The following is a 24,265-nucleotide window of genomic DNA, read 5'->3' on the forward strand; positions in this document are numbered from 1 at the left end:
ATTCCTGTCAGGTCGGAAGCTGGAAGTTGGATTTTTTTGTTGTTTTTGTTTGTTTACCGCTAAATAAATTTCCCATAAATAAAACAGAAGGAATAAAGAAGTGAAACTTCTGAGGGCGGCAGATGGAGAAAGGGAGAGGGAAATGAAAATGAAAGAAGCAGAGGAGGTGGGGTGGGGGGGGTTTACAGGGCGTGTTCTGCTCTGTGATTGGCTGCTGCCTCTCTCTCTCTCTGTGTGTGTCGGTGAATCTTGAGGCTGATCGCTGCTTTCAGCGCTCAGATGTTGGAAAAGGCAGCGGACAAACACAACTTGCGGAGGTTTTACCATTTGATGCTTCTGGACTTTTCCCGGCTCTCCTGATCATTTTTCTGAATTTTAACCCGGAATAAAATTTTTTTTACTCTCGCTGCATTAAGTGAACGATGCTGCAGTGAGAGAGCGGAGCGGTTTATTCTCATGTAAAAAAAAAAAAAAGTGCTGCAAGCTGAGGATTTGTGTTTTGTCGTTTTTCTGTTGTGGGGGAAAGAAAACCTCAGACCTGGTCGGTTCCTGCTCATTAAGGTGAGTTTGGTTTTGAGTTTAGCTTCAGATTGAATTTGGGTTGGAGTTTGGAGCGCGTCCAGATTGCGCGCAGGTGTTGGATGGAGCGCACTCCATACTCAGATCCGAACCCGCCTGAGCTGCTGCTGCTTGTAAATGAACTCATGCGTCATGACGGCTTTTCTTTCTACATCGCACCTGTTCAGTAAGGAGTTTGACTTGTTCTGTTTTCAGGCAACGCGCTCGAGCTTTGCGCCTTTTCCAAACTAAAGTGAAGCTAACTTTAACCTTTTTCCCCCAAAATAATCCTATCTAAACAACTTCTCCTGTCCGGTATTGGATGTTTAAAATCTGTGTCATTTCCTGGCTATTTTTACCTCCTGCACCTTGTGGCTAAGAGGATTCCCTCTTTCCTGATACTCTCCTGCAGAGACAGAGGGATCAGTGGAGTTAATCCCGCATCCCTCTCCAATACCTCTGGCTTGTGCGCCTTGGCTTTTCTTGCCGCTGCTCGGCATTAGGAGCTTGGATTGGGTTTTCCCTCAACGTGCTGACAAGTTTAATCCGTTTATTGGTAATTTGGTTGGACTCTGATCGGCTGAAATTGTGCAAATGCTTGAGGGTCACCTGAACGGGTCATTGTTAGTTGGTGGTACAGGAATCTGATATGGTTCACGAGTCTCTTCTATTAGCTGGTTTAGACATCACTGGGGCAATTTCACTTTTTGGCACTAAATATATATGGAACCACGAGATTGTAGAATCAAAAAATAATGACAATAATTACACTTTATCATTAAGTTGATGCAAAAACATAAAACGAAAATGCGCAGCATGATTGATGAATATTTCTGGGGCTACTGAGATTCTTCATCCTCTTTATTGTCACATTTGCAATATTTGTTGCTAGTTTAATTTTGAAATGTAACCTTTAGCAAAAATAATAGAATAATATGTTTTAAGTCCTTGTAGTTCAGGACTTAAAACTTTTAATAGGTTTTTTCTACATAAAGTAACTAAAGTATAACAATGTGTTATTAGTTGTATAGTTTGTCAGGCTATCTGCTCCGTCTTCACACTAGTCTTAGCTAGCCAAAAGTCTTTAAGGTCTGAAAAAAATTATTTTTAGCAACATTTTTGGTTCAGTTTCTTTGATATTTGTTTTAATCTCTTGTTTATTCATTTTTAAATTATTTTTATTTACTGTTATTGCTTGTTTTGTGTTTTAGTCTTTGGAGATCTCAAGAAGTAAAGGGCATTAGCAAATAAAATCCATTATTGTTATTGTTTATGTTATCATAAAGTGATGGATGCTGGCCCTATAGTTTCTATTTTATGCATTTCTTTGTTTTTGCAACTGGAAAACCTTCCAAATTCCAGAATTTACCTCAGTAGACTTTTTCCAGCCAGTGCTTAGCAACAGGTGGGGGAGGGGCAGCGCTGAGTTGCTTCTTTCTTCAACACACCTGGAGAAAGATCTTGTCATTCTGGCTCTTTCTCTGGCATTTCATTGAAAATACTTTAGATTGAAAGAAGGAAACTTTGTAAAACCTCTACATACCTCCAGCTTGTATCAGTTTGTGCCGCAGCTCATTGTGATGAATTGGTGCTAAAACTGGATTCATACCTTTTCTATGACTTCTTTTTATTTGACAGTGAAAGAATCATGGCATTTCTGTGTTGAAAACGAAAGAAGAGTTTGTTGTACTACTAGGAACTTTGTGTTATGAGAATGTGCAGATATTTCATTAAAATACATGGAAAACTTTATATATTTGCAGTATTTTATTTGTCCAAAACTAATAAAACGGCTTTGGAGGTTCCCACATTGTACTGTGGAGCCGCAGGTTTCAGACTTCCCTTGTTTGGAAAAAAACCCCAACTAAACAAAACATTTTCTCCTGGATTCAGTTTATTTTATTTCACAGAAACTCAGAAGTTTCTGATGTTTGACGTCCCGACCTGAGCTGGTTGCGTCTGCAGCGTCTCTCTGCGTCGTCTGTTTGGGGTTAATGATCCTGCTGGGGACTGATGAAGCCAGGTGACAGATTGCTGGATGGAAGCTGTGATTTTTCTCGCTCGGTGCAGCAGCTGCTGGCGTTTTCCCACTTTAAACGTTGTTGCTTCAACAGCACCCATCAGTGCCATAAATGAGCTCAGGAAACGCGCAGGAGCTATCAGTGGCTGCGCTTCACTTCTCAGACTGATACGCTGCTGTCAGATTGAGGACTGATGTGTTACATCACAGGTTCTTATTTTTAAATGACAGTTTTTCTAATGGTCCATGGTGCACTGATGTGCTTTGGATTGGTTTCAATAGGTTAAAAGTGACCTATTATGCTTCCTGGAACAGGTTAGGATAAGTTTATAGGAAATGTAAAACATGTTCAACACATTTTTTGCACAAAATCCTTCTTAGATTAGATTTTAGTTTACACTCGCATGTGGAAATGGCTGCAAACAGATGCATGATTATACAACCGCATATCTTTGAAAAGCAGAAGTGAAGCCTCCTGCACAACCAACAAAAATTAAGCAAGTGGTTCTGGATGGTAAATCAACACCTAAACATGCAGCGGTAAAACCAGCTGACCAAACATGCTGGTTTTTAAGTAACCACCTGTTGATTTATGATGTTTCATGCTGAAGGTTTTTAAATGGCTTCTTTTCCAGACATCAAAAAACATTAACTGATTGTCAAAAAACACAATTGGGGTGTTTTTAGAAGCAGCAGAAACCCCAATGGAAGTATAAATACATGGAAAATGTTGCATAATAGTCTCCCTTTAAAATAATTCTGACCTCAGTTCAGCTTCAGGCTTCTGGCTTCTTCCAGCCCGATCTCTGCCTCATTTCCTCCGGCCACAGATGAGTGAGATTCCTCATGCCTGTCAGTGTTTACACAGCAGAGTGGCAGTGTGTGTGGGTGTTGACTATGCACTCAGGATCCCTCACAGTGTCTCCACCACATTCCCCCCAATGCCCAGCTACATGGATCTATTTTTAGTGGAAGAACAGGCACATTTCTGACCGTTTCCCTTCAGGATCCCAAAGGCTTCCTGCTGACCTCAAGTCCTCACTTCTGTCTGGTTCTTGAAGAAGAATCAGTTGAGGGTTTCCCTTCATCTCTGAGGTTGAGGTAAGGATTTCCTCTGCAGTTTTCCTGCTTCTGAAGTGGTGATGCCTGTTGAGGGTCATTAAGAGCCTCAGACAGGATCTGTTGGAAGCTCGTTATTTTGGCCAAAGTTAGAGACCGGGCTCCCACCTCAGGGTGGAGCTGCCCCACCCATTTTCAGGGGTAAATTACCTGAGCGCTTACTCCGCTAATGATTCTCCAGTTCTTTCTGCAACTGCACAGAGTCTTAATTTGATTTCAGATACCATAAATCATCATGCAAATGTAGAAAAATGTGACAAAAACCTGACGGGCCTGAAATGAGTTTTTCTCCTGCAGTCACCATTAAACTCAGCAAGCAGAATTTCTTCTGTTTTTATATCCATTTTAAGTCCAAACCAGACTTCCTCAGCAGTCTGTGACAGATGGTTGCACACTCAGCCAGTTAGGCTATAATTAAGATCATCTCCCCAACCTAAGCACCCCCCTCCGTTTCCGTTAATTTTATTGTCATGTTGTTTGTTTACCTCCATCTACCACCCAGCCGGCAGCTTCGTTCTGAACCAGCAGCGAAGCGTTGAGGGTTTGTTTGCGTCGGACCGGCGGACTCGCCCGGGCCGGCACCTGGAAGCCATGTGTAAATCACAGGGCGTCGCTTGTCTTCTGCTCCTCAGCATCCTGGGTTTGTTTTTCTCAGGAAGGCTGCAGCTGCTGGGTTTGGACAAATAAACGGGCTTCATTCAGACAAGGTGACAAGAAAACCTCTTCTTATTTTTGTAACCATATTTTTAAAGAGTAGAGCTGCTGCTCCTCCACATCTGGAGGAGGCAGTAGAGGTGACTGTCTCTCTGGGGAGAAAGATCTCTGGGTTTTTCTCCTTCACCTGTTACCTTCACAACCCGATCAGGGTTTGGAGGAAGACGAGCGATGGGGTTGAAAACAAAAAGTGGCTTCTGTTTTTACGACTTGCAACCAGAAAAAGGTTCATTTGGTTGTAATTTGATTTCAGAAGTTGAACTTCTGATGTTCAACTTCTCTGTCTCTCTCTCAAATTATTTAATCAATTGATTATTCTAACAATTAATCGGATTAAAATTGGCACATTTAACAGATCTTTCATTTAACCACTTGATTCTTTTATGCTATACTATAAACAGATTAAAAGATGTAAATAAACAAATAACTGTTCTTTTTGTGAATAAGAAAATAAATTTTTTCTAGCTTATGCTGTAACATAAAACAAATTTGTGGACGAAGGTTTTTTTTTAAATGATCTTAAATGCAATATATTTTGCATAGTTTTGACTTACTTACTGCTCTGACGTGTTTTTTTTCTAGTTGATTGATTCCTAAATTAGTTGACAGTTATTGATTTGTCACGATTAATCTGATCAATTTCCTTTAGAGATGTATCTATTTGATCAATTTGTTTGAACTGCTCATCTTTTTTGGACCCATTTGCAGTTTACAGATAATTTGTGTGCAGACAGTTGATGCAACACTCATCTGTGGTTCTTTTGGCAGTTTGAGGAACACAAAGACAGAAAAGGTCCAAACTGCAAACAGTGAAACCCGTTTAGGAGCTAAGCAGTCAGTGCGATTGTGTGCAGGATGTCCAGAATCTTCACCTGCTGCGTTTCAGAGGAGCTCAGTGTTCAGATCCCAGCTGGGAAACGAGGAACAGTGACGTTCTCAGCACTCAATCACCTGCTACTGCTGCTTTTCTCTTCTCGTGAAGCCCAACTTTTACGGCTTCTTTGTGCGTCTGCGATCAAGCTTGGCTGCTGCGGAGTGCAGAAGTGTCCCTTCGTGTAAGTTATTGCCAGTAAAACCCTCCAAGGAGTAAACAAACTTCTCACAACTGTTGACTTTGTGTGCGAGCATCCCTCCTCTTCCGCCCGTCTGACTCGTGATGCCCTCGCCTTTGAGTCGAGGCCACATGGTGCGGCAGATGCCGAGGCCGCTGCGCTCTGACTCCACAACACCCGCCATTCTCATGGAAATGGCCACGCTTGTCTGCCTGAATAATGGCGGCGGTTTGTTTGTGCACATGTGCATTATGGAGCGGCATGTGTTTGGATGAAGGGGACTGTTTAGGAGGTCTGAGCTTAAAAAGTGCTCATGAATAAAAACAGGAAGGTTCTGGTATCTATCCACCTGCTCAGCAGAATCAACTGAATCTGATTTGATCAGCTGATGTTTACCAGTCTTTTTTTCCAGGTTTTTCTAAGCCTTTGCTGCTTGGCCGCACAACAAACCCCTGAATTTATTTGGGCTGTTTGTCTCAGTGTGTGGGCAGGTGCAGTTTTTATTCCTCCTGGCATCCATGAATCGATCCCTGGCAGCTCTGCAGTGCGTCAGCCGTAAAGGCTTTCACACTTGGCGGGCGGCCACAGGGCAGCATATTGTTGGGCGGTGCGGGTGTGTGTGGGCGGACCGGGGTTGGGATTGTTGGATCCCCTCCACCTCCAGGGTAGAAGGATCCCTCTGTGTTCTCTCGGCATTTAGTGTGCGGCGCCAGGTTCAAAGGTCAACCCTTCAGAGCAAAATGGCTAGTTTGAGTTTTAGACTGAAGTTTCTGGTTAAAACTTCCTAAGGTTGTTTTCCCTCCTGATAGTCTGATGGACTTGGTTCGATTGGAGATCAAAATTGCAACATTTGTTACATTTTCAGCTGCTGCGGTTCGTTTTCACACTGCACTGTGTAAAATAAACCAAACTAATTGAAAAACCTTTTCACGTCCTCACCTGTGGGGGTGATCACACCAGATCCGATTTACAATTTAATCAAGTTTCTTGTTTTGTTTTTTCTTTTCAAAAAAGAAATGACAAATGACATAAAATATTTTTAAATAGTGGCTTTTATAAGTATTAAACACGTATTTTTGTTTAATTACAACAACATAGACATAATGTTAGCAGAACAAAAAAACAATTTTACCTCAAGAATGTAAAATAAAGTTGTTTTAATGAGAACAATGACTTTATTCTGGTAATATTCAGACTTTACTTTGACTGTCAGATGTACTCTTGTATTATTACTGTGGTATTCTTGTAATATTATTGCCTTATTCTTGTAAAAAAAAAAGGGAAAAAATATCTTATCCTGACTCTTACATTTTTTGGAGACTTGAGCTGAAGTCAAAATCCACTAAATAGGACCTGTAAAACACGCTTGTCAAACAAGATGGCGGCTCTGGGTGTGCTGACATCACTCTGAACTATGGAAACCCAAGAGGTGCATTGGTGAAAAAAAAACATTAAGATTTTCCAAAAATGAAATTTTCAAACACCAAAAATTTGATAAATCAATAAAGTCGATTTATCACCCAAATATAAGAGCTGGTCCATCATCAATCAAACTGTCAGTTGTTTTCGTCTTTTTACTGTAAGAACATCCGGTGACGTCGTTTCCACACACATCCTGTACTTTCACAGGTACTGTCAAAGCTGCGATTGCCTGAAAACACGAGGATTTTACATCTGACAACACACACTCCTCAATGTTCTCTGCTTCCTTTGGTCACACACACACCAACCCACCCGCCCGCAGGCACACACCAACTCTCATCCACAGTCTGAGTCACGTACACACACACATGACCGCGGAGGAACTGAGCAGACAGCGTGATCACACCGTGATGATTTCAGGGTGAAACAACAGTCAAGCCCTCCTGCAGGGCTGCAGATTGGCCCAGAATCCCTCATGAGCTTCCACACGTTTTTCTGCTCTCTCAATGTTTTTCTGTTTGCATTCAAGAGTGTTTTTAACAGAGACTTATTTACCAACGGTAATCTATTAGTCCCAAAGGATCCAGCATGAAAGGCTTTTCCTGTTAATTAGATTTTCTTATTTAATAGCGAATTGTTAAATTTTTATGTTTCCTAGGAGATGGCATTGATCAAACCTTTTGTCACATGGGCCAAAATCGTTAAGTGAAAAGGTCGAGATTTAGATTCTGGAAATTGTTTTTTGTTTTTGTTTTTATGGTTGAATTTGATCTACACAGGCATGCAGCATCTCTGCGCCTCCAGTAACAATTTCCAAAAAGACTTTGAAAAAATTCTGGTTTATAGACCAGAATAACAATTTTCTTTGACTGGACCGCATCTCCATAACGCAAACCTCAGTGTCTGGTCTGAGTTGAGATTTACTCCTATTTTGGTAGGTTTCATTAAGTCCAGGCTGCACATCTCTGGACTGATGTTAGGATCTGTTTAACCTCAGAGCTACCTCTACTTGTCTCCTTACCTATCTTTGCTTCTTAATTGTTGTTTTTCCACATAAACACAGCTGAAGCCCAGAAGGCCAAAGATTTCCATGTGGGGAAACACTTTGTTTAGGGAATGTGTGCAACCCCATTTTCTTAAACAAACCTTCTGCAGTCTGGAGTTATTTTGGATTTGTTTGGCTGCTCTGCTGCACCAGCGTCTGCGGCTAAACTCACCCCAGGAAAGGCGGAGAAGCATTGCCCGTCTGTTCTGATGTTTGTTCCCTTTGTCTGGACAGGACAACATGCCGCAGACACCACCTTTCAAGGGGCAGCTGAACACCGGTGGCTACAACAACAATTTGTACGACGAGTCCAAGGAGGAAGTCTACCCTGGCCTTTATTATCATGACAACAACCTGGCGTCTGGCTCCCTGGAGGCCCTCATTCACCACCTGGTGCCAACTGTGGACTATTATCCAGACGTGAGTGCAATGTTCTGCCTAATTTACTTTGAAACCCTTTTGCTCTTAGATCAAAGTTGCTGCTTTCATTTTCTCTGTTTCCTCTCATGCATTGCATTTCTTTTCAGCCACCAGGCCATGAAAGTTTGAGAAATACCCTCACATACCCTCAGCCTTGTGATTGTGAATATTTTTTTTATATTTTCCTTCCTGTGCAGAGGACGTATGTCTTTACCTTCCTGCTCAGTTCTCGCCTCTTCATCCACCCGTATGAACTTATGTCCAAAGTGTGCCACCTGTGCATGGAGCAGCAGCGACTTAGTGATCCTCAAGCGGATAAGGTTTGCTGAACTTTTACATCTAATAAACTAAATCTCAACCCCGACTGGCTGCTTTGCTGTTCGCTCACTGTCCACTTGTTCTGAATTTCCAGTTGAGACTCCGAAAGATCACTCCAAAGATTCTGCAGCTGCTGACGGAATGGACGGAAACGTTTCCCTATGACTTCAGGGATGAGCGGATGATGCGCAGCCTGAAGGAGCTGACCCACCGGCTCGCCAGCGGAGACGAGGTCACTTTGATCTTCCTGATTTAGCATCTGCAAAACAATGTTTTTTTAGGGGTGCACCGATTTATCGGCACTGATTTGCTTAATTTTGGGAGATTGGTGATCGGCCGATACTTACATGTGAAACCTCAGCAAAGGTCTAAAAATCACCTCTGTCCCCTTCCACTTTCCTATTAGAGAGGTTTGACTGACAGACCGGCCCACCAGGTCATGTTTACACTTTTGCATTTAACAGTAGTCACTCCACTGCTGCCAACTCAGGAACCTTCTTGCTATACTTAGCAACATGTCAGACAGAAAACATCAGTATCTGCTATAATCGAAACTGGCATTTTTTGGATTGGCCAGAAAAAAATCGGTGCACCCCTAGTGTTTTAGATGATAATGTTTGACACTAGCCCTCCGCACATCCAGCAGAATTTCAGGCTCTGCAGATCTTTTCCACAGATAGCAGCTGTGTGAGGGAAAGCGGGGTGTCAGTGGCAACAAAGCAGGTTTTGAGTCCGGCTGCGTTCAGAGAAAAGCCTCATTGTTTAGCAGCTAGGTGGGTTTTTCTGGTCTCTGCTGCATGCTCCTTCCTAAGCAGCATTTGATTTGTTCCACTGCAGAAGAGCTGACTGTCCCTGGCTTAGTGCACAGCGAGCTGGGCCGGTTGAATAAAGGTAGAGTCGACTCTTTTTTGTCCCTGATGAACATGCTGACCCTCCACTTTTTAGTCAGAGACGTTGTTTTGACAGGCAGTGACTCATGCTGCGTTTGTTTTGAAAGGAAATGCAAGCATAGGATAAAAATAGCAGCAGAAGCTCAAAGTGAAAGTACCTGAGTGCACCGTCAGGGAAGGTCTCAGCAGTCTGGGGGTCAGAGGAGATCCTGATAGGGTTCTCCAGTATGAGATACGCATCACATTTTGTGAAGAAAACAGTCTAAGAGCATTTTCTCAACAATCTTCAAAAAGGAAATTCCTCCAATCATCCTATGAAGACTGCAGTTCATTTTAAGACTTACACAGATTTAAGTTCATAGTAATCTTATATGGATAATCTTCATTGTGTGGCTATTTACTCATTTTTGTGGTCCTACTCACTCTGAACTCAGATCCAGAACCGCACAGCATTCTGGGAGATGTAGGCAGAAGAAAGACTTTAGCCATTCAAGTCCTCACCGCGTGCTAAGCTAAGCGGTTAGCATAAACTCACTCACTCACTCTTTGGTTACCTAGCAACAGCTTGTTGAGTAACACACGCAGCAGCAGTTTCAGGTTTCCTCGTAACACTTGACAGTGTGAAGTGAAAAGAGTTAAAATAGGAAAGTATGGGAGTTATTTTAATATTTAAAGCAAAAAACTAATTAAAATTATTAATGTCAACTGGTATCAAATGCTTAGAAGTGAAACAAAGTCAATATCTAACCTAATGTGGCAACATCAGTGATTTTAGCTGTAAATACAATGCATGCATGGCACATGGACAGATTCATTTTATGCAGATGATCCTCAGTTTGATCCTCCATACTGACCTCCTTTTTTCTGCCAGATTTTGCCATCTCAGCTATATGATCATCTAATGTAAAAACCCAATTTAAAGAGCAGATCAACTCTAAAAATAGTCACTGCTTTCTACAAATGTTGGGAAGCTTCAGTGCAACAGGTACAATGCAGGACACCTACATGTGTTGGCATGTCGCTGGAAGGCCCGGACTGCAGCTTTCATGTGATGCAATGCAAAGATTTGTGTTCTACTTTATCTGATTTAAGATGAGTAAGAAAGATTCAGAACTTAAAAAAGGAAGTTCAGATTCAGTTCCTTTATCTTTCTTCATTATGGCTCTGTGTCATAATGGTTTCGTACCTGACATTCACCTGTAATTACTACACCCATCATTGATCAAGCAGTCACACTCCCTGGTTTACCCCTTATCAGATTTAGTTAATGTACTTTTTACAGTTTCTTTAGCTGACTTTTTGCCCATATTTTTGGGTTTTTAGCTTTAACTTAATAAACCACTTCTCCAATCTTTCAAACTCTCATTTTAAAAACAGGCTTCAAATGACCCATCAATACTTCTAAGTATCGATCAAGATTGAATCAGAACATCCATGCTTTCTCACCTGATACATCTACAGCTCCATATATCTGAATTTTTTCTGTGCAAAGCCTGGAAACAACCTGCAACATGTCTGCACTCGTACAGTCGTGCTCACAGAGACGTAGTATTGTTTTGACGGCCATGTAAACATATTTTGATTTCGTATTAGACGAACAGAAGCTGACATTTAGCTGCGCTTAATAAAAACAGAAAGCCAGTTGCGGAGAGTTTCCACGGTACTTTCCCATGAGTGGATTTCATGCTTGGTGGCAAAGAGATCCTGTTAGATAACAGTGAAGCTCTTCTCTGCCACTGTTTCCACTAATGGCCATCTCTAAACTAGTTTGAACATGCTGAGGGAAATTTTGTGGTGATGTTTATTTCAGTAAATAAAATCTGGAAAAAAAAAGAAGAAAAAAACTCCAAAAATAACTTTGGATTTTTTCTGAACGTATTTGATCAATCCTAACAGTTTGTGCATAAAAGTGTCAAAGGTTCTAGATGTCTGAGTAACAGAACAACAGCTTATAAACATTCGATTTACCATCAGAGTCAATAACATTGAATATCCTGCAGCCATCAGGCAAACACAGGCCTCTCTCTCTTTGCTCGGCGTGACGAAGAACAAGGTTTTCAGAGAAACCTCAGTAGGACACAAATCGCCTCAGCAAAAGTTTGTGACTGTTTTGTTTATGTGTCCGTAGGTGATGAACTGGTGCAGCAATTAAAACATGTCTTAGTGGTAAAAACGGCCAGAGGATATTTCCTGGAAACCTCCATGTTGCAGTAAATGTGAGCTGTTCTCTCACTGAAGTGAGAAAAGCGTATCTTCACATCTGTTCATATCTGTTTTTGCATTCGGAGTATTTCAGAGAATCTTTGGAAAACCAGGCACAAATGCCAAACCACAAGCAGGTCTGCTGACCGGAGTAAGAACCAGATTGTGCAGAGCTGCAGCTCTGGGAAAACAGACCCGGATCCAGAATAGATGCTCTGAACATCTGCTAAAAGCTGAGTCCAAACCACACTGAAAACACACCAGGACCTTGATCTCCGTACTGACACTGTCATTATGGATTTGGTTGGATATATTAGGAAGCAGCGGCGAAGAAGCAAGTCTAGCACTGGGATCTCCATTTATCCAGCTGGTGCTAGTTTGTGTTTTTACATGTAGATTAAAGCTGCAGTATATAACTTTTATATAAGAAATAGTTTTTTGGATTTTTACCAAATTATCCTTCTGATGTGACAATATAAGACACACATACTGTGAAAATTTGAGCTCCTCTACCTTCTCCCAGTAACAACTGCACAAATACATTCAGTCAGAAGAAACCAATCAGAGCCAGGAGGAGGGTTTTAGCGCTGTCAATCACTCTTGTGGTCAACCCGTCCTGCTTGCCCTTGTGGTTCACCATAACATAGTCTGTCACGAATGCTGAGGCTAGCATAGCCACAGATGAGGCCGGATGACTAGTTTTTCCACCATTAGCACATTGAGCATGTACAGGCGGTTGATTGGCAGCGCTAAGACCCGCCTCTTGGCTCTGATTGGTGCATTTTTGCAGACTGCAATAGAAGCACTGGTATGTTTTGGCAGCTTATCTGTCTGATACCAAACTGTCACAACATGGTGACAGTTTTACTAAATCTGGAAAAAAACATATTTTGGTAAAAATATGTAAGCTGTACTGATATAATGATTCTAAGTTTGGATAATTTAGGTTCCATCCTGCCACTTCACTTAGACTTGACTTAGACTTAGACTGACTTTATTGTCATTTTGCATGCACAGGGTGTATACAGAATGAAATTTCGTTGCATACGGCTCAGGACAGTGTTTTCAGCATAACACATAATGATTACGTGCGTATCGCCCAAAGGTAGATTGAAATATTTATAAATTAATTGCTGTTGAATTTCATATTGCATGTATTCAGAGTTTAAAACAGATAAAACACTTCAAGAACACAAAATCTCCTAAACAAAGTGTAGTTTATTGTGCTAATATCTTTGCCCACTTGAAATAAGTCAAAACTAACTCACAAGTAACTATTCAATAAGATACGGGAGCTTTTTTGGGTAAAGAAAATCTTGAATATTGATCAAAATGTGCTAGTTTCATTAAAAGACATTTTTCCTAACAAGAAGTTATTCCCAAATCTACCAGTAGAACTGATATTTCTTAATCATTATTTAAGAATTATTAACTTAAAAGAAGCTCCTTTATGTTGCCGAAAAGTTACCTGTAAGTTACTTTAGTCTTATTTCAAGTGTACTAAGATATTTTCAGTAGAAACTAGACCAAAAACACTTGGAAAGATTTTGTGTTTTTTGCAGTAGACATGACGATATGGAGGGTTAAACTCAGTGAACTCATATCGGTCCCAAAAGATTCCCCTTTTAAACTGGAGTTGTTAGCAGAGGAGTAGGAGTCAGCTGCTGTGAATCTGGGATTAAATGACGCAGTTGGAAAGATCGTTGGGTTGAAAGCAAACGCCATTACTGCTGGGTGAGTAATAGTTATTCTTACTGCTTTCTACGCTGAACGCAGGGTTATATTTGTGGATAAAATGCAGATTTCAGTATTTCTTTCATTAGTTCTGGTTGGATGAACATCTTAAAACACTTTGGCGTCTGCTTCAGTTCAGGTGGTGATGCCGCGTGGCCAAGAAAAGCAAATGCATTAAAAAAGCAAACCAGCCATGCCCTCAGTGGTGATGGCTGGCACCGAGCAGTCACCTGCCAGCTTCGGCTCGCCGCCAGGGTTCATGGTGTCGGCGAACACTGGGCTCCTGCTAGGCTCCCTCATTCGTAACACCAATAGTTGTGATGAAGTCCCTCTGTTCAGCAAAGGCGGAACAAGCTGCCTCCATGATCTGCAGCTAAATTTACCCAAGCCCAGCGTGTCGTCTGTTTGTAGTGGGGACAGAAGCAGCAGCAGATGGTTGACTTTGAAGTGGCCACCGGAGCGATTTTCACTTGTGGCATTCCTCGCTGTTGTCCAAGTGTTCAGTGGACTGTTGCCGCGCTGTTTTCAGGTTGAGGCGGGATATTTGTTCAATCTTTTGTTGGATGTTTGGAATATTACGTTAATTTGTCAGCACTCAAAGGAAGAAAAACAAAATCTGTTTTGGGTTAACTTGAATCAAAATCCTGGCTTCTCATCAGATTATAAAACTGAACTGGCAGAAAGTCCAGCGACGAAAACTGAACTCCATCACCTTAGACTGCAAACACACAAAACCTTACCAAGTATTTTTTCTTAGACTGCAAACACACAAAACCTTACCAAGTATTTTTTCTTAGACTGCAAACACACAAAACCTTACCAAGTATTTTTTTGGTCTAGTTTCTAGTGCAAATATCTTAGTATACTTGAAATACGACAAAACTAAGTAATAGATGAACTGTCAGCAAGATAGGGGCTCATTTTAAGTCGATTTGTGTTTTTGCAGGGCAACCTCCTCCAAATACACAAAAATCAAGCACACATGTATTTCTTCCCTCTGTGGACCATCTTATGCAACTTGTGGGCTGACCTTGGTCAGTGAGGGAACACTTATCTAACTGTGGTCTGTTTGGAGTCACAGGAAATGTTCAGAACAGGCCGACCTCTCGACCCCCGGAGCTACTGAGCCAAGAGCTCTGCCCCTCTTGAGCTCCATCAAAGTGCCCAGCAATGGGGGCTTATGTAATTTCCATATTTGGGTAGTAACTAGTTACATTTACTCAATTACAATTACTTGAGTAACTTTTTTTTATTCTCTGCTTTTAGGAGTATTTTTGTTCGTTTTACTTTTACTTGAGTAATTTTATTATGAAGTATTTCTACTCTTACTTGAGTAAAATTTCTGGATTTTCAGAAACTTTAAGAATTATATAGCTTTATGTTATTAAAGCTAAAGTTTAATCAGCAATACTTTTATAACAAATTTATGTCAGATCATAATTTCTTGGTTAATTTTAAGTTGTCACGAAGACAATTTGAATAATGTCAGCTTTGTATTAAAAGTGTCATGATTTACTGAATGACACTTTATGACAACAGTCATAAATATTCATGAAGACTTACTCGTGTTCATGACAGGTGTTATGTCATGTTTATGACAGAATTATTCACAACCCGTCAAATAAAGTGTTACCTACTTTTTTACTTTTACTTGAGTAAAAATAGTTCTACTCTTACTTGTGTACAATTTGTGGGTACTCTCCACCCAAATGTTGCAAACACAAATTGTCTAGAACAAAACAGCAACATCCTTGGCATTCCAGACAATACTCCTTGCATATTTTAGATATCAAGCTCTCAATAAACTTTTTTTTTCTTTCTCTGTATCCTCCAGGTGTACAAGAAGGCGGTGGGGCAGATGAGCCAGGGTCTGATCAGGAGGTTGACGGTGCTCAGCCAGTACGAGGAGGCGCTGGTGAAGGTCAACGCCACGGCGGCAGAGCGACTGACGGCTCTGAAGGCCAAACCCCAGGCAGCGACCCAAAGAGACTTGCTCTCCATTTGCAACGACCCCTTCACTGTCGCCCAGCAGCTCACACACATAGAGCTGGTACGCAGACGTTTACTTTCCAGTCAGATTTTTTGGCTCCTTGTCAAGGACAAAACCCATCAAATTCCCAGGCGTGTTTGGCTCACAAGGCTAATTATCATAATTCGGGTTCCAACAATCCTTTTTATTTAGTTACACTGCTGGCTTTAAGTTGTCATGCCAAATAGGGTTGAAATGATTCATCGGATTAATCGATTATTGAAATAATCGTCAACTAATATAGTAATCAATTACTGAAGAGAGTGGTTGATTTCCAGGCAACAAATCAATCCACTGTGTTGGAGTTTCAGGGCTCTAACGTTGAGCAAAAATAATAATAAAAAAGCATATATAGAGGAGGTTACATCTAAAGTTCAAGGAAGCTCATTTTTTCCTTTCTGCTTTCAGGAGAGACTGAGTTACATCGGACCTGAAGAGTTTGTTCAGGCTTTCGTCCATAAAGACCCTCTGGACAATGACAAGGTAACATCTTTTCTAATAATAAACCAGCAGATAAGAAAGGCTACACAGAGATTACTCAATCTTTGTTCCCTGTCTGCACGCAAGGCAGCCGATCCGATCTGTCTTTTTATTATGGTTTGGAAAGCTCTAGTTTTCACTCCAGACGGATCTTGAGTTGACACAACACAGTTTCTGTCTGCTGCACAGGTCAGAGCGAGGCCAGGTGATTTCAGACTGCAGCAGCAGACCAAATATCCAGCTCACAATCACACACACGCTCACACACACCTAACTGGCTATTTCCCCAAATCATCCCAGTGTCTGGATTAGATGTGCACCTCATCTCTTAGCAACCGCTGCTCCTAAGGGTTTATATTGGGAAGGGGTGTGTGTTTTGGGTGGCGGACTCTCTTGTCTGGCGTTCGGCTGCTAGGCAACAGACCCTTTTTTGGAAGGTGAGTTGATGGAGGGGGTTAGGGCTGCCATTGTGCCTGTGGCCAGTTTGCCTCGTACCCCCAACAAGCCCCTTCAAAAACAGAAATGACGGCGTTTGTGCATGTGTATGCGTGTGTGTTTGCATTTAAAATGTGCCTGGCGGGGAGAGTGGCGTAAGGCCAGAGGAATGTGTGGAATCAGATCAAGAGGAATCCACACAAAGAAGCTGAATGCAACATGGGACAACTATTGTCCTGATGGAGGCACGGTGAAGTTGAGCGAGATTGGAGCTTATTTAGTTTGCTCAGTGATGCATTGACTGAGAGGGAGGAGAAAAAGGCAAATATAAGCTTTATTTCACCCATCCGGAAATGTTTCAGGTTGCAGTTACCAGCGTCACTAATAGAAAACCTGTTATTGTTGCAGAGCTGCTTCAGTGATCGCAAGAAGGCCAGCAACCTGGAAGCCTACGTCGACTGGTTCAACAGACTGAGTTATCTGGTCGCCACAGAGATTTGTTTGGTGAGTGGCAAAGACTAGTCTTTGTTTTCCTGATTAATGATAATGAAAGCAGCAGAAATTGGAATTCATTCTAAAAGAATTCAAAAAGACAAATCCCTGCAGCGTTATTGGAAGCAAATTTGGTGGAAATAATCTTCTCTCTTTTAATCTTTTCTAAATAAATACTATCTTATGACAGATGCTGGTCACACTTATTTCATTTTCTGTTAAACTGTTTTGCTAAGTTATGAAAATTAATGAAATATTCATAAATATGGTCACAACTTTTACATTTATTGCTCAAGGAAGTAGACAAATTTTCTAATGTCTTGTAGCAACTAACTAGCACAGCAGTGCTAATGCTAGCTTGTTTGTACAGAGAAATGTGAAAATCCCCCAAACCAAGGCGCTCAATATATAGCATAGGTCTTCGATTTAAACATTTGATAAACAAATTGCAAACAATTACGCAGGTTTTTTAAAAAAAAAAATAGAGCTCATTGTTTTAAATCATCACTTTGTTAAACTTTATGTAGCTGCAGTGAAAAATCCCAAAACAGTCAATATGTGCCAAAGTGGTAACCACACCTCAAAATGTATTATTTGTGCAACAAAAATCTCCACAACTTATTAACCAAAGGCTCATGGTTATAAACGGTTATGTAGCTGTGCCACAGTGCTAATGCTAGCTTGTTTGTAAACAGAAACAATAAATGAAGATTTTATATTTATGTTTTTTCTGTACCAGTTCTAAAGATAATATTTTGTTCAACATATAAACTGGAAGAAGCTATTTTTGACATATCCTACCACCAGTTAAAACCAAAATGTAATATTTTAATCTTTACTTTTTTGTTCTTGTAAGTTTACTACACTAAATATTGTTGAAAATAAACTTATGTTTAGTTTCTGGTCACATTGGTTCAAAAACCCCAACAAACAAGAGGACAAATGAAGAAAAAACAAACATAGTTTAGTAAAAATCTCTGCATGCAAACTGACCCTTAGCGCTTTCTCACAGGTTCTTAATTTCCGTTCATAATTCAGTAAATTTTTATGTTCAACAGCCTGTGAAGAAGAAGCACCGAGCTCGAGTCATCGAGTTCTTCATTGACGTGGCACGTGAATGCTTCAACATCGGCAACTTTAACTCCCTCATGGCCATCATATGTGAGTTGTGTATATTTTTTATTTCTTCCCAAATCAGCTTTTTGCTTAACTGAATTGTTGAGAACTCCCCTTTCTTCTTTCTGCCAAATCGTAAGGGATTAGATTTTGTTTCTCATTTTAGTTTGCACGACCAGTGCATCTTTGTAGCTTGAACCAATTACCAAACTGACATGCCAGATCCAACTGGGGTCTGGCATGTCTGCAAAAGGCTCAATAAAAGTGTTTTTGTGTATCTCTTTAAGGAGTCTAAAAGCACTTAGTGGTGAGTCTCCTTAGGCACTGTGTTGACCTCACTGGGGGCCCGGCGAACAGCTCTTTGAGCATCCAAGCGGCACCAGGGCAGTGGATCTGGCTCCTCTCCCTGGCCTCAGGGCAGGAGGAGAGCCGGGGATCTTTGTGGCCAGAGTAAAGGGGGAAGGGGCAGAATCACAGGAGGACTGGGAACAAACCAGCCAAAGCAGATGGTCAACACTGACCAGAGAGAGAGAGTCGACTCACAATGGAGAGGAGGGAACATTGGAGTGCCAGCTGTCCTCTAACCGTCTCCCCTGAGAAACAGAGAGAGTGCCAAAGGCAAAACTGTCTACACCAGCCTCATCTCCAGGGAACCATCAGGGCTAGGCATTACTGAAGGGCTTCATCCAAAAGGCTACCTCACCTCTCAAGGAAATCTCTTTATTCACCTTTATTTACCAAGCAGGATAGTTTTACACTTGATCAAATCTGAGGCTGGGTTTCGTTCTACTCCAACCAGATGTGATTTGAATGTCACGAAAGGATAAAAAAGTTGGAAATTAGACTGAATACTAATGGAAAGAGAGCATCACGGCGAAAAACAAAATCTTACCTAGCATGTTTGGTCTGTATTAATACACTTGAAAAAAGACAAAACTAACTTAAAAGTAACTTTTCAGCAGGATATCGGAGCTTGTTTTAAGTCAATAATTCTTTAATATTGATGAAAAAGTTCTAGTTTTACTGGCAAATTATTTAACTTGTAACACTGGCAAAAATGTCTTGTAAGTGAAATTATCTGCCAATAAAAAAATAACTTTTTCATCACTATTAAGGACTCATTGACTCTAAATAAGCTCTATTTCTTGCTGAAAAGTTACTTGGAAGTTGGTTTTGTGTTACTTCAAGTGTACTAAGATATTTGCACTAGAAACTAAACCAAAAATACTTGGTACGATTTTGTGTTTAGAAGAAAACTAAACCCCAAACATCCCAGCTTACTGCTGAAAATCACAGAATCTAAGCTAACAAAGGGCTTGTTTTTACCACAGCGAACACCTGTTTCTGGTGGCTTTGTTCTCAGATGGCGTTACCAAGGCGACATCAGATCCCACTTTCCTCCGCTGTGGTTTTTGGAAACATAACTCTCAACCTGGGTGGATCGGTTCTGAGTTTTAAATTTCCACTTTCTGTGTAGGAGCTGTTTTTTGCCATTCCTGCTCTGAGTGTGACCTGTGAGACACTCGAACAGGCAGAGGGATTAGCATATGGGAAGCAGAGTGCTGGGAGGGGAAACGAGGCGTGCGCTAACTCTCATTGTTCCTCGGTCCTTGTAACTGGGCTGCATCAGAGGGAACAACATAAAGACTGAAAAAAAAGAGATCAGAGTGACGATGACTGCGAGGGGAGGGGAGGAAGGGTGGAGCCGGTAAAATGCCATGTGTTAATGTTATCATCTTGGCCTAAATGTGCAATCTCTTTATCGCTCATTGTGATTTTCTCTCCATTTTTTTTTGTTCTTGTTCTCGTCTTGCAGCTGGGATGAACATGAGCCCCGTGTCCCGGCTGAAGAAAACCTGGAGTAAAGTCAAAACGGCCAAGTTTGACATCTTAGAGGTGAGCCTACGAGGTTTTTCCTGATTGTCACCCTAAAATGATTAGAAACCTTAAATAATTTATGTCATTTTCATATTTTCTATTAAATATGAAAATTACATATTTAACAGAAAATTAAACATGTAATTTAAGTTTCAAAAAAAATTACAAAAGATTGTAATTTTGTAATGAGACACCAGAGAAAGTGTTCAGCCCCTCCCTTGCCTGTTGCTGCATGCTGTTATCTGAAAGGAGGCTTCTACATTTCCCCCCTTGCTTATTGAAATACGAAAATATTTTATATTTTAAAAGTGCAGATGACAAGTTTCTAGTGGCATTAGTGTTGAGCTAACCAAGCAGCTAGCCTGATGAGCTAACTTGCTAAAAGCTTGTAAAGATATGTAGTCAATTGCTGGAGTTCCATTACAAATGTGCTTAAAACCTTGTCAACATTTTGCTAATGTTGAAAAAATACAGTTTTGTTTAATTAAATATGAAATGCAGTTAAAATCACACATGAATATGTTTGTTTATTAGCTATTAAATTAGCTATTAAAACCTTGCAGCGCCATAATTCTCCTACCACTTCCTGTCGTCTACTTCGACTTTTCCGCCAGTAGTAACATCTGGTTGTTGATCATGTGACTTGTGTGATGCAAAGCGGTCTTTCCCTTGCAGTTTTTCAAACTACACTAAATTTGATACAGCTGAAAAATTAACTCATACTAGAACAAAAACCTACTGAGACATGTATGTATTTTCCATTAAGAAAAATTGTTTTTGTAATTCCCACATGCGCAACTATGAGAGCTTGAAAACCTTCACTAAATTTAGGTGTTAATTTTATTTTTTTGCTTATGCCTGTGTTTTGAAATCAAAGTAACAATGTTATAGATAACATAATTAGCCGTAGCAGGGATCGCTCATATGCTAACACAAAAAGAGCAATTAGTTTTTACACTGTTTTAAATGTGTAAATGATAGAGAAAGTTTTAAGTTGTTAAAGCTTTACTTTTAAATTTCTGCAACCAACAACAAAACTCCACACAGATTTGTGAGTCAGGCCAACCTGAGAGTAAACGCTTTCAGCAAACAAGCAGCTCTAACAGCAAACACGCTGAACTGACAAGTCTGCAGACGGAGAGAGGGAATTCTGCAGCCAGGATGCCCCCAGATGTTGAAGGCAGACACAGATCACGCAGCTTTCCTACGCGTCTCAGAAAGCTCTGCACACTGCGGGGAAAACACTCACAGTGAATACCAAACACTCAGTCAGTCAATCTGATGAAACATCTGACAAGTCAGCGGGGACTCTGCAGGACCTGAAAGCTTTTCAGATGCCGCTGTTATTTTTCCTTCATGTCTCACTGGAGATGATCAGCTTTTATTCTTCAGTCATATTCATCCTCTTTAAAACGTCTTTTACTTTCCTGTTTAATTCCTCTGGGCCCGACTGCCGTAAATCCTGGACTTTCAAGCAGAAGTTGCTGCAGTGATGCTAACTTTATAGCTCCTTTAAACTCAGAGGGTTCTCTTACTAAACTGGGGGAACATGTGAATGTGGGCCCCATATGTATTTTGTTCAGGTTGGATGGGTACTTCTGTGAACTTCAACCTGTTTTTTAGCTCGGTTCCTGTTCGTATCGGCCCCAGATGTAAACGTTGGCTCACCCTATGCTCTTGTCTTCGCCAGATGTTGAACTGACTCTGTGTCCGTCTTCCTCTTCATAGCATCAAATGGATCCATCAAGCAACTTCTACAACTACAGAACAGCGCTGAGAGGCGCCACGCAGAGGTCCATCACAGCCAACAACAGCAGAGAGAAGGTGAGGCTTCAACAGAACCCAACTTGGGATAGAATATGAGTTTTTGTGACGTTTACTCCAAAAACAAATTTATTCCGACTCACAGCCTCAGACATGAAAGTCTGAACATCTGTGCTGCAGACTTAACATTTACATTTCAAACATCTGTCTGAGATACCGCTACAACCACCGATTATTTTAGCAATTGATTATTCTGACGATTAATCGGTTGTTCTGGCGATTAATCGATTAATCAAATAAGAAATTTGACAAATTCCCCAGAATTTTTATTTCACTTACAACTCTTTCAAACATTAGAAATAGATTAAAAGATGCAAATAAACAACTGATGTAATTATTTTTTAAGTAAGAAAATAAACATTTTACTGCCTAAAATGCAGCAATATAGCATTCCTTAATTATTTGTAGCAAAGGATGCACATGCAACAAAAGTTTTTTTTTTATCTTAAATACCAAATACATATATTTTATGTAGAATTTCGACCTAGATACGGGTCTATGTATGTTCTTTCAGCAAATGGCCTTTTTTTGAGTGTACATACTCCAGTCAGTGATTAATCGATTAATCATGGTTGGTCCGAAAAAATTGTTTCTGCTCTAGTCTGAGTCCTAAATGAGTAATGGGGGTGTGTGTCTCCTTCAACCAGCATTCCTCTTTCGTAAAAAGTTTGGATATTCATCAAGGGAGGGAAAAACAAACGTCTGGTTGTGTCTGATTGGCGTCTGAACGCCGCGTCCCCGCCGTGTTTACGCCATCAGCAGCATCCCCAGACGACTCGGCCTCCGCAGTCAGGAGGTTGCATAACGGCGCAGCTCGGTGGGGACACGGTGACCGAGTCACAAGAGGAGGGGGTCCTGTCCAACATGGCCGCCTGCCAGATCACATAGCGTTCTCTGACGGTCCCCTCCTCCTTCGAGCTTCCTCTCACAAACATTTTATTAACTGAGACGGATTGTTCTGTCAATATCCACGCGGCTCCCGGAGTTATTTTGGAGCGAAGATATCCAAACATTCCAGACTGAGAGGCCGAGGTCACGAAATGGAAAGTTCCCATGCAGTCTGGTATGTTCCTGCTGGTGACCTCTCCTGTAAGGAAGGTTTGTTTATGACCTTCAAACCGCAGCAGATCAACAGAGGCTTCGGTTTAGCTGCTTTTACTGATTTAAAACGTCAGACATTTGTTTCCCTGCTGACTTGTTGTTGCTGTTTTGCAAACTGCAAATCTGAAACAGACTTGGTGTGTCTGATGTTTGGTTGTGTAGCAACAGTCCTCTGTGACATTTCACTGAAAGGAATGCGGAGAATATTCCAGGATCCGCCTCTAATGCAGATTTTAAACTGTTTGAAAAAACTTTAATCTGTTAAACTGCTTGTCTTTAGTACAAATTAGCTTCAATTTGTAAACTGATATAAAAAAATGCCATTCTTTCATGAACTTTCTTAGCCTTTTTTATGATAAGCTACATGTTGGCAGATTATTTCACTTATAACAAGACATTTTTCCCATGTTATAAGTGAAATAATCTGCCAATGGAACAATAACGTTTCATGAATACTAAGGAATTATTGACACTAAACAAGCTCCTATTTCTTGCTGAAAAGTTACTTGTAAGTTAGTTTTGTCTTATTTCAAGTGTGATCATATATTAGCACTAGAAACAAGACAAAATGACTTGTTGAAATGTTGTGTTTTTGAAGTGTTTGGTTTCCTAATATGGTTTCTTACTTGTTTCCTTCTTCTCTTCCTGCTGTCTTCAGTCTTTTTTTTCTTTCTCCCTTCTTCGAGTTTCTGAGTCTTATTTCCAGCTTCCAAATTTAGATCCTGCTCACTATAAAATAATTAGCGTTTCTGTGTTACATTGTAAAATAAACATTAAGGACTAATAATCTGGAAACTTGCTTCTTCCATCCAGAGTTGAAAATGTTTGTTAGGATGCGCACATGTGCGCGTGTTAAGGCAGTACATCGAGCGTGCTCATGAGCGTGTCCTCGTAAACATCATCCAACCCCTGCAGACCCTCGTAGATCATCGTGTTCCAGATTTGTGGCCTCTCAGAGACACGGCTCAGTCAGCTGCTCCCAAATTTTCCCAGAAACATGTTTACAGTTGAAGTCACCCTGGAAAGGAGGGGAATCTGCAGGCTTGAGAAGGGAACAGAAAAACAAACGGAGGGTGCGGTGGCTTCAGATGTGACGTACGACTGGATGATTTTAAGCGTGCAATACACAAAGAATTCAACGCAAATAGCTTTTGATAGCTGCTGCTGCTGCTGCTGCTGCTGCTCTGGTGGCTTCTAAAAGCATCGTGTCATAAATGTTTGATGGGTGGGGGGAAGTCAGGAAAGAGGTGACAGACTGGGGGGGCTTTTTTAGGTCAGTGTGGCAGCTTTCTGCAGATGCCACTAATGTAAGAGAGAAAACAGTATTGGATGTTAATTCTTAGTGGCGTTTAATGACCTGATGTCTTCTGCAAAGCAGGGAAATCCTCTTTAAGTGTAACATAAATTAATCAGGTC

At 40.9% G+C, this 24,265-nt stretch overlaps 1 protein-coding gene across 1 annotated transcript in view; it reads left to right on the forward strand.

The window, feature by feature from the left end:
• The first annotated feature begins 266 nt into the window (after window positions 1-266).
• Window positions 267-24,265, forward strand: part of rasgef1ba (RasGEF domain family, member 1Ba) — a 29,792-nt gene continuing 5,793 nt past the window's right edge. Inside the window, exons 1-10 of the mRNA XM_028033863.1 lie at window positions 267-561; window positions 8,165-8,350; window positions 8,548-8,670; window positions 8,763-8,900; window positions 15,329-15,544; window positions 15,932-16,006; window positions 16,847-16,942; window positions 17,989-18,091; window positions 19,863-19,942; window positions 21,653-21,748. Of these exons, the coding sequence (XP_027889664.1) occupies window positions 8,171-8,350; window positions 8,548-8,670; window positions 8,763-8,900; window positions 15,329-15,544; window positions 15,932-16,006; window positions 16,847-16,942; window positions 17,989-18,091; window positions 19,863-19,942; window positions 21,653-21,748 (1,107 nt within the window). The 5' untranslated portion in view covers window positions 267-561; window positions 8,165-8,170. The remainder of the gene's footprint in view (window positions 562-8,164; window positions 8,351-8,547; window positions 8,671-8,762; window positions 8,901-15,328; window positions 15,545-15,931; window positions 16,007-16,846; window positions 16,943-17,988; window positions 18,092-19,862; window positions 19,943-21,652; window positions 21,749-24,265) is intronic.

Source organism: Xiphophorus couchianus, chromosome 12 (assembly GCF_001444195.1).
Source record: "Xiphophorus couchianus chromosome 12, X_couchianus-1.0, whole genome shotgun sequence".
Taxonomy (NCBI): Eukaryota; Metazoa; Chordata; class Actinopteri; order Cyprinodontiformes; family Poeciliidae; genus Xiphophorus; species Xiphophorus couchianus.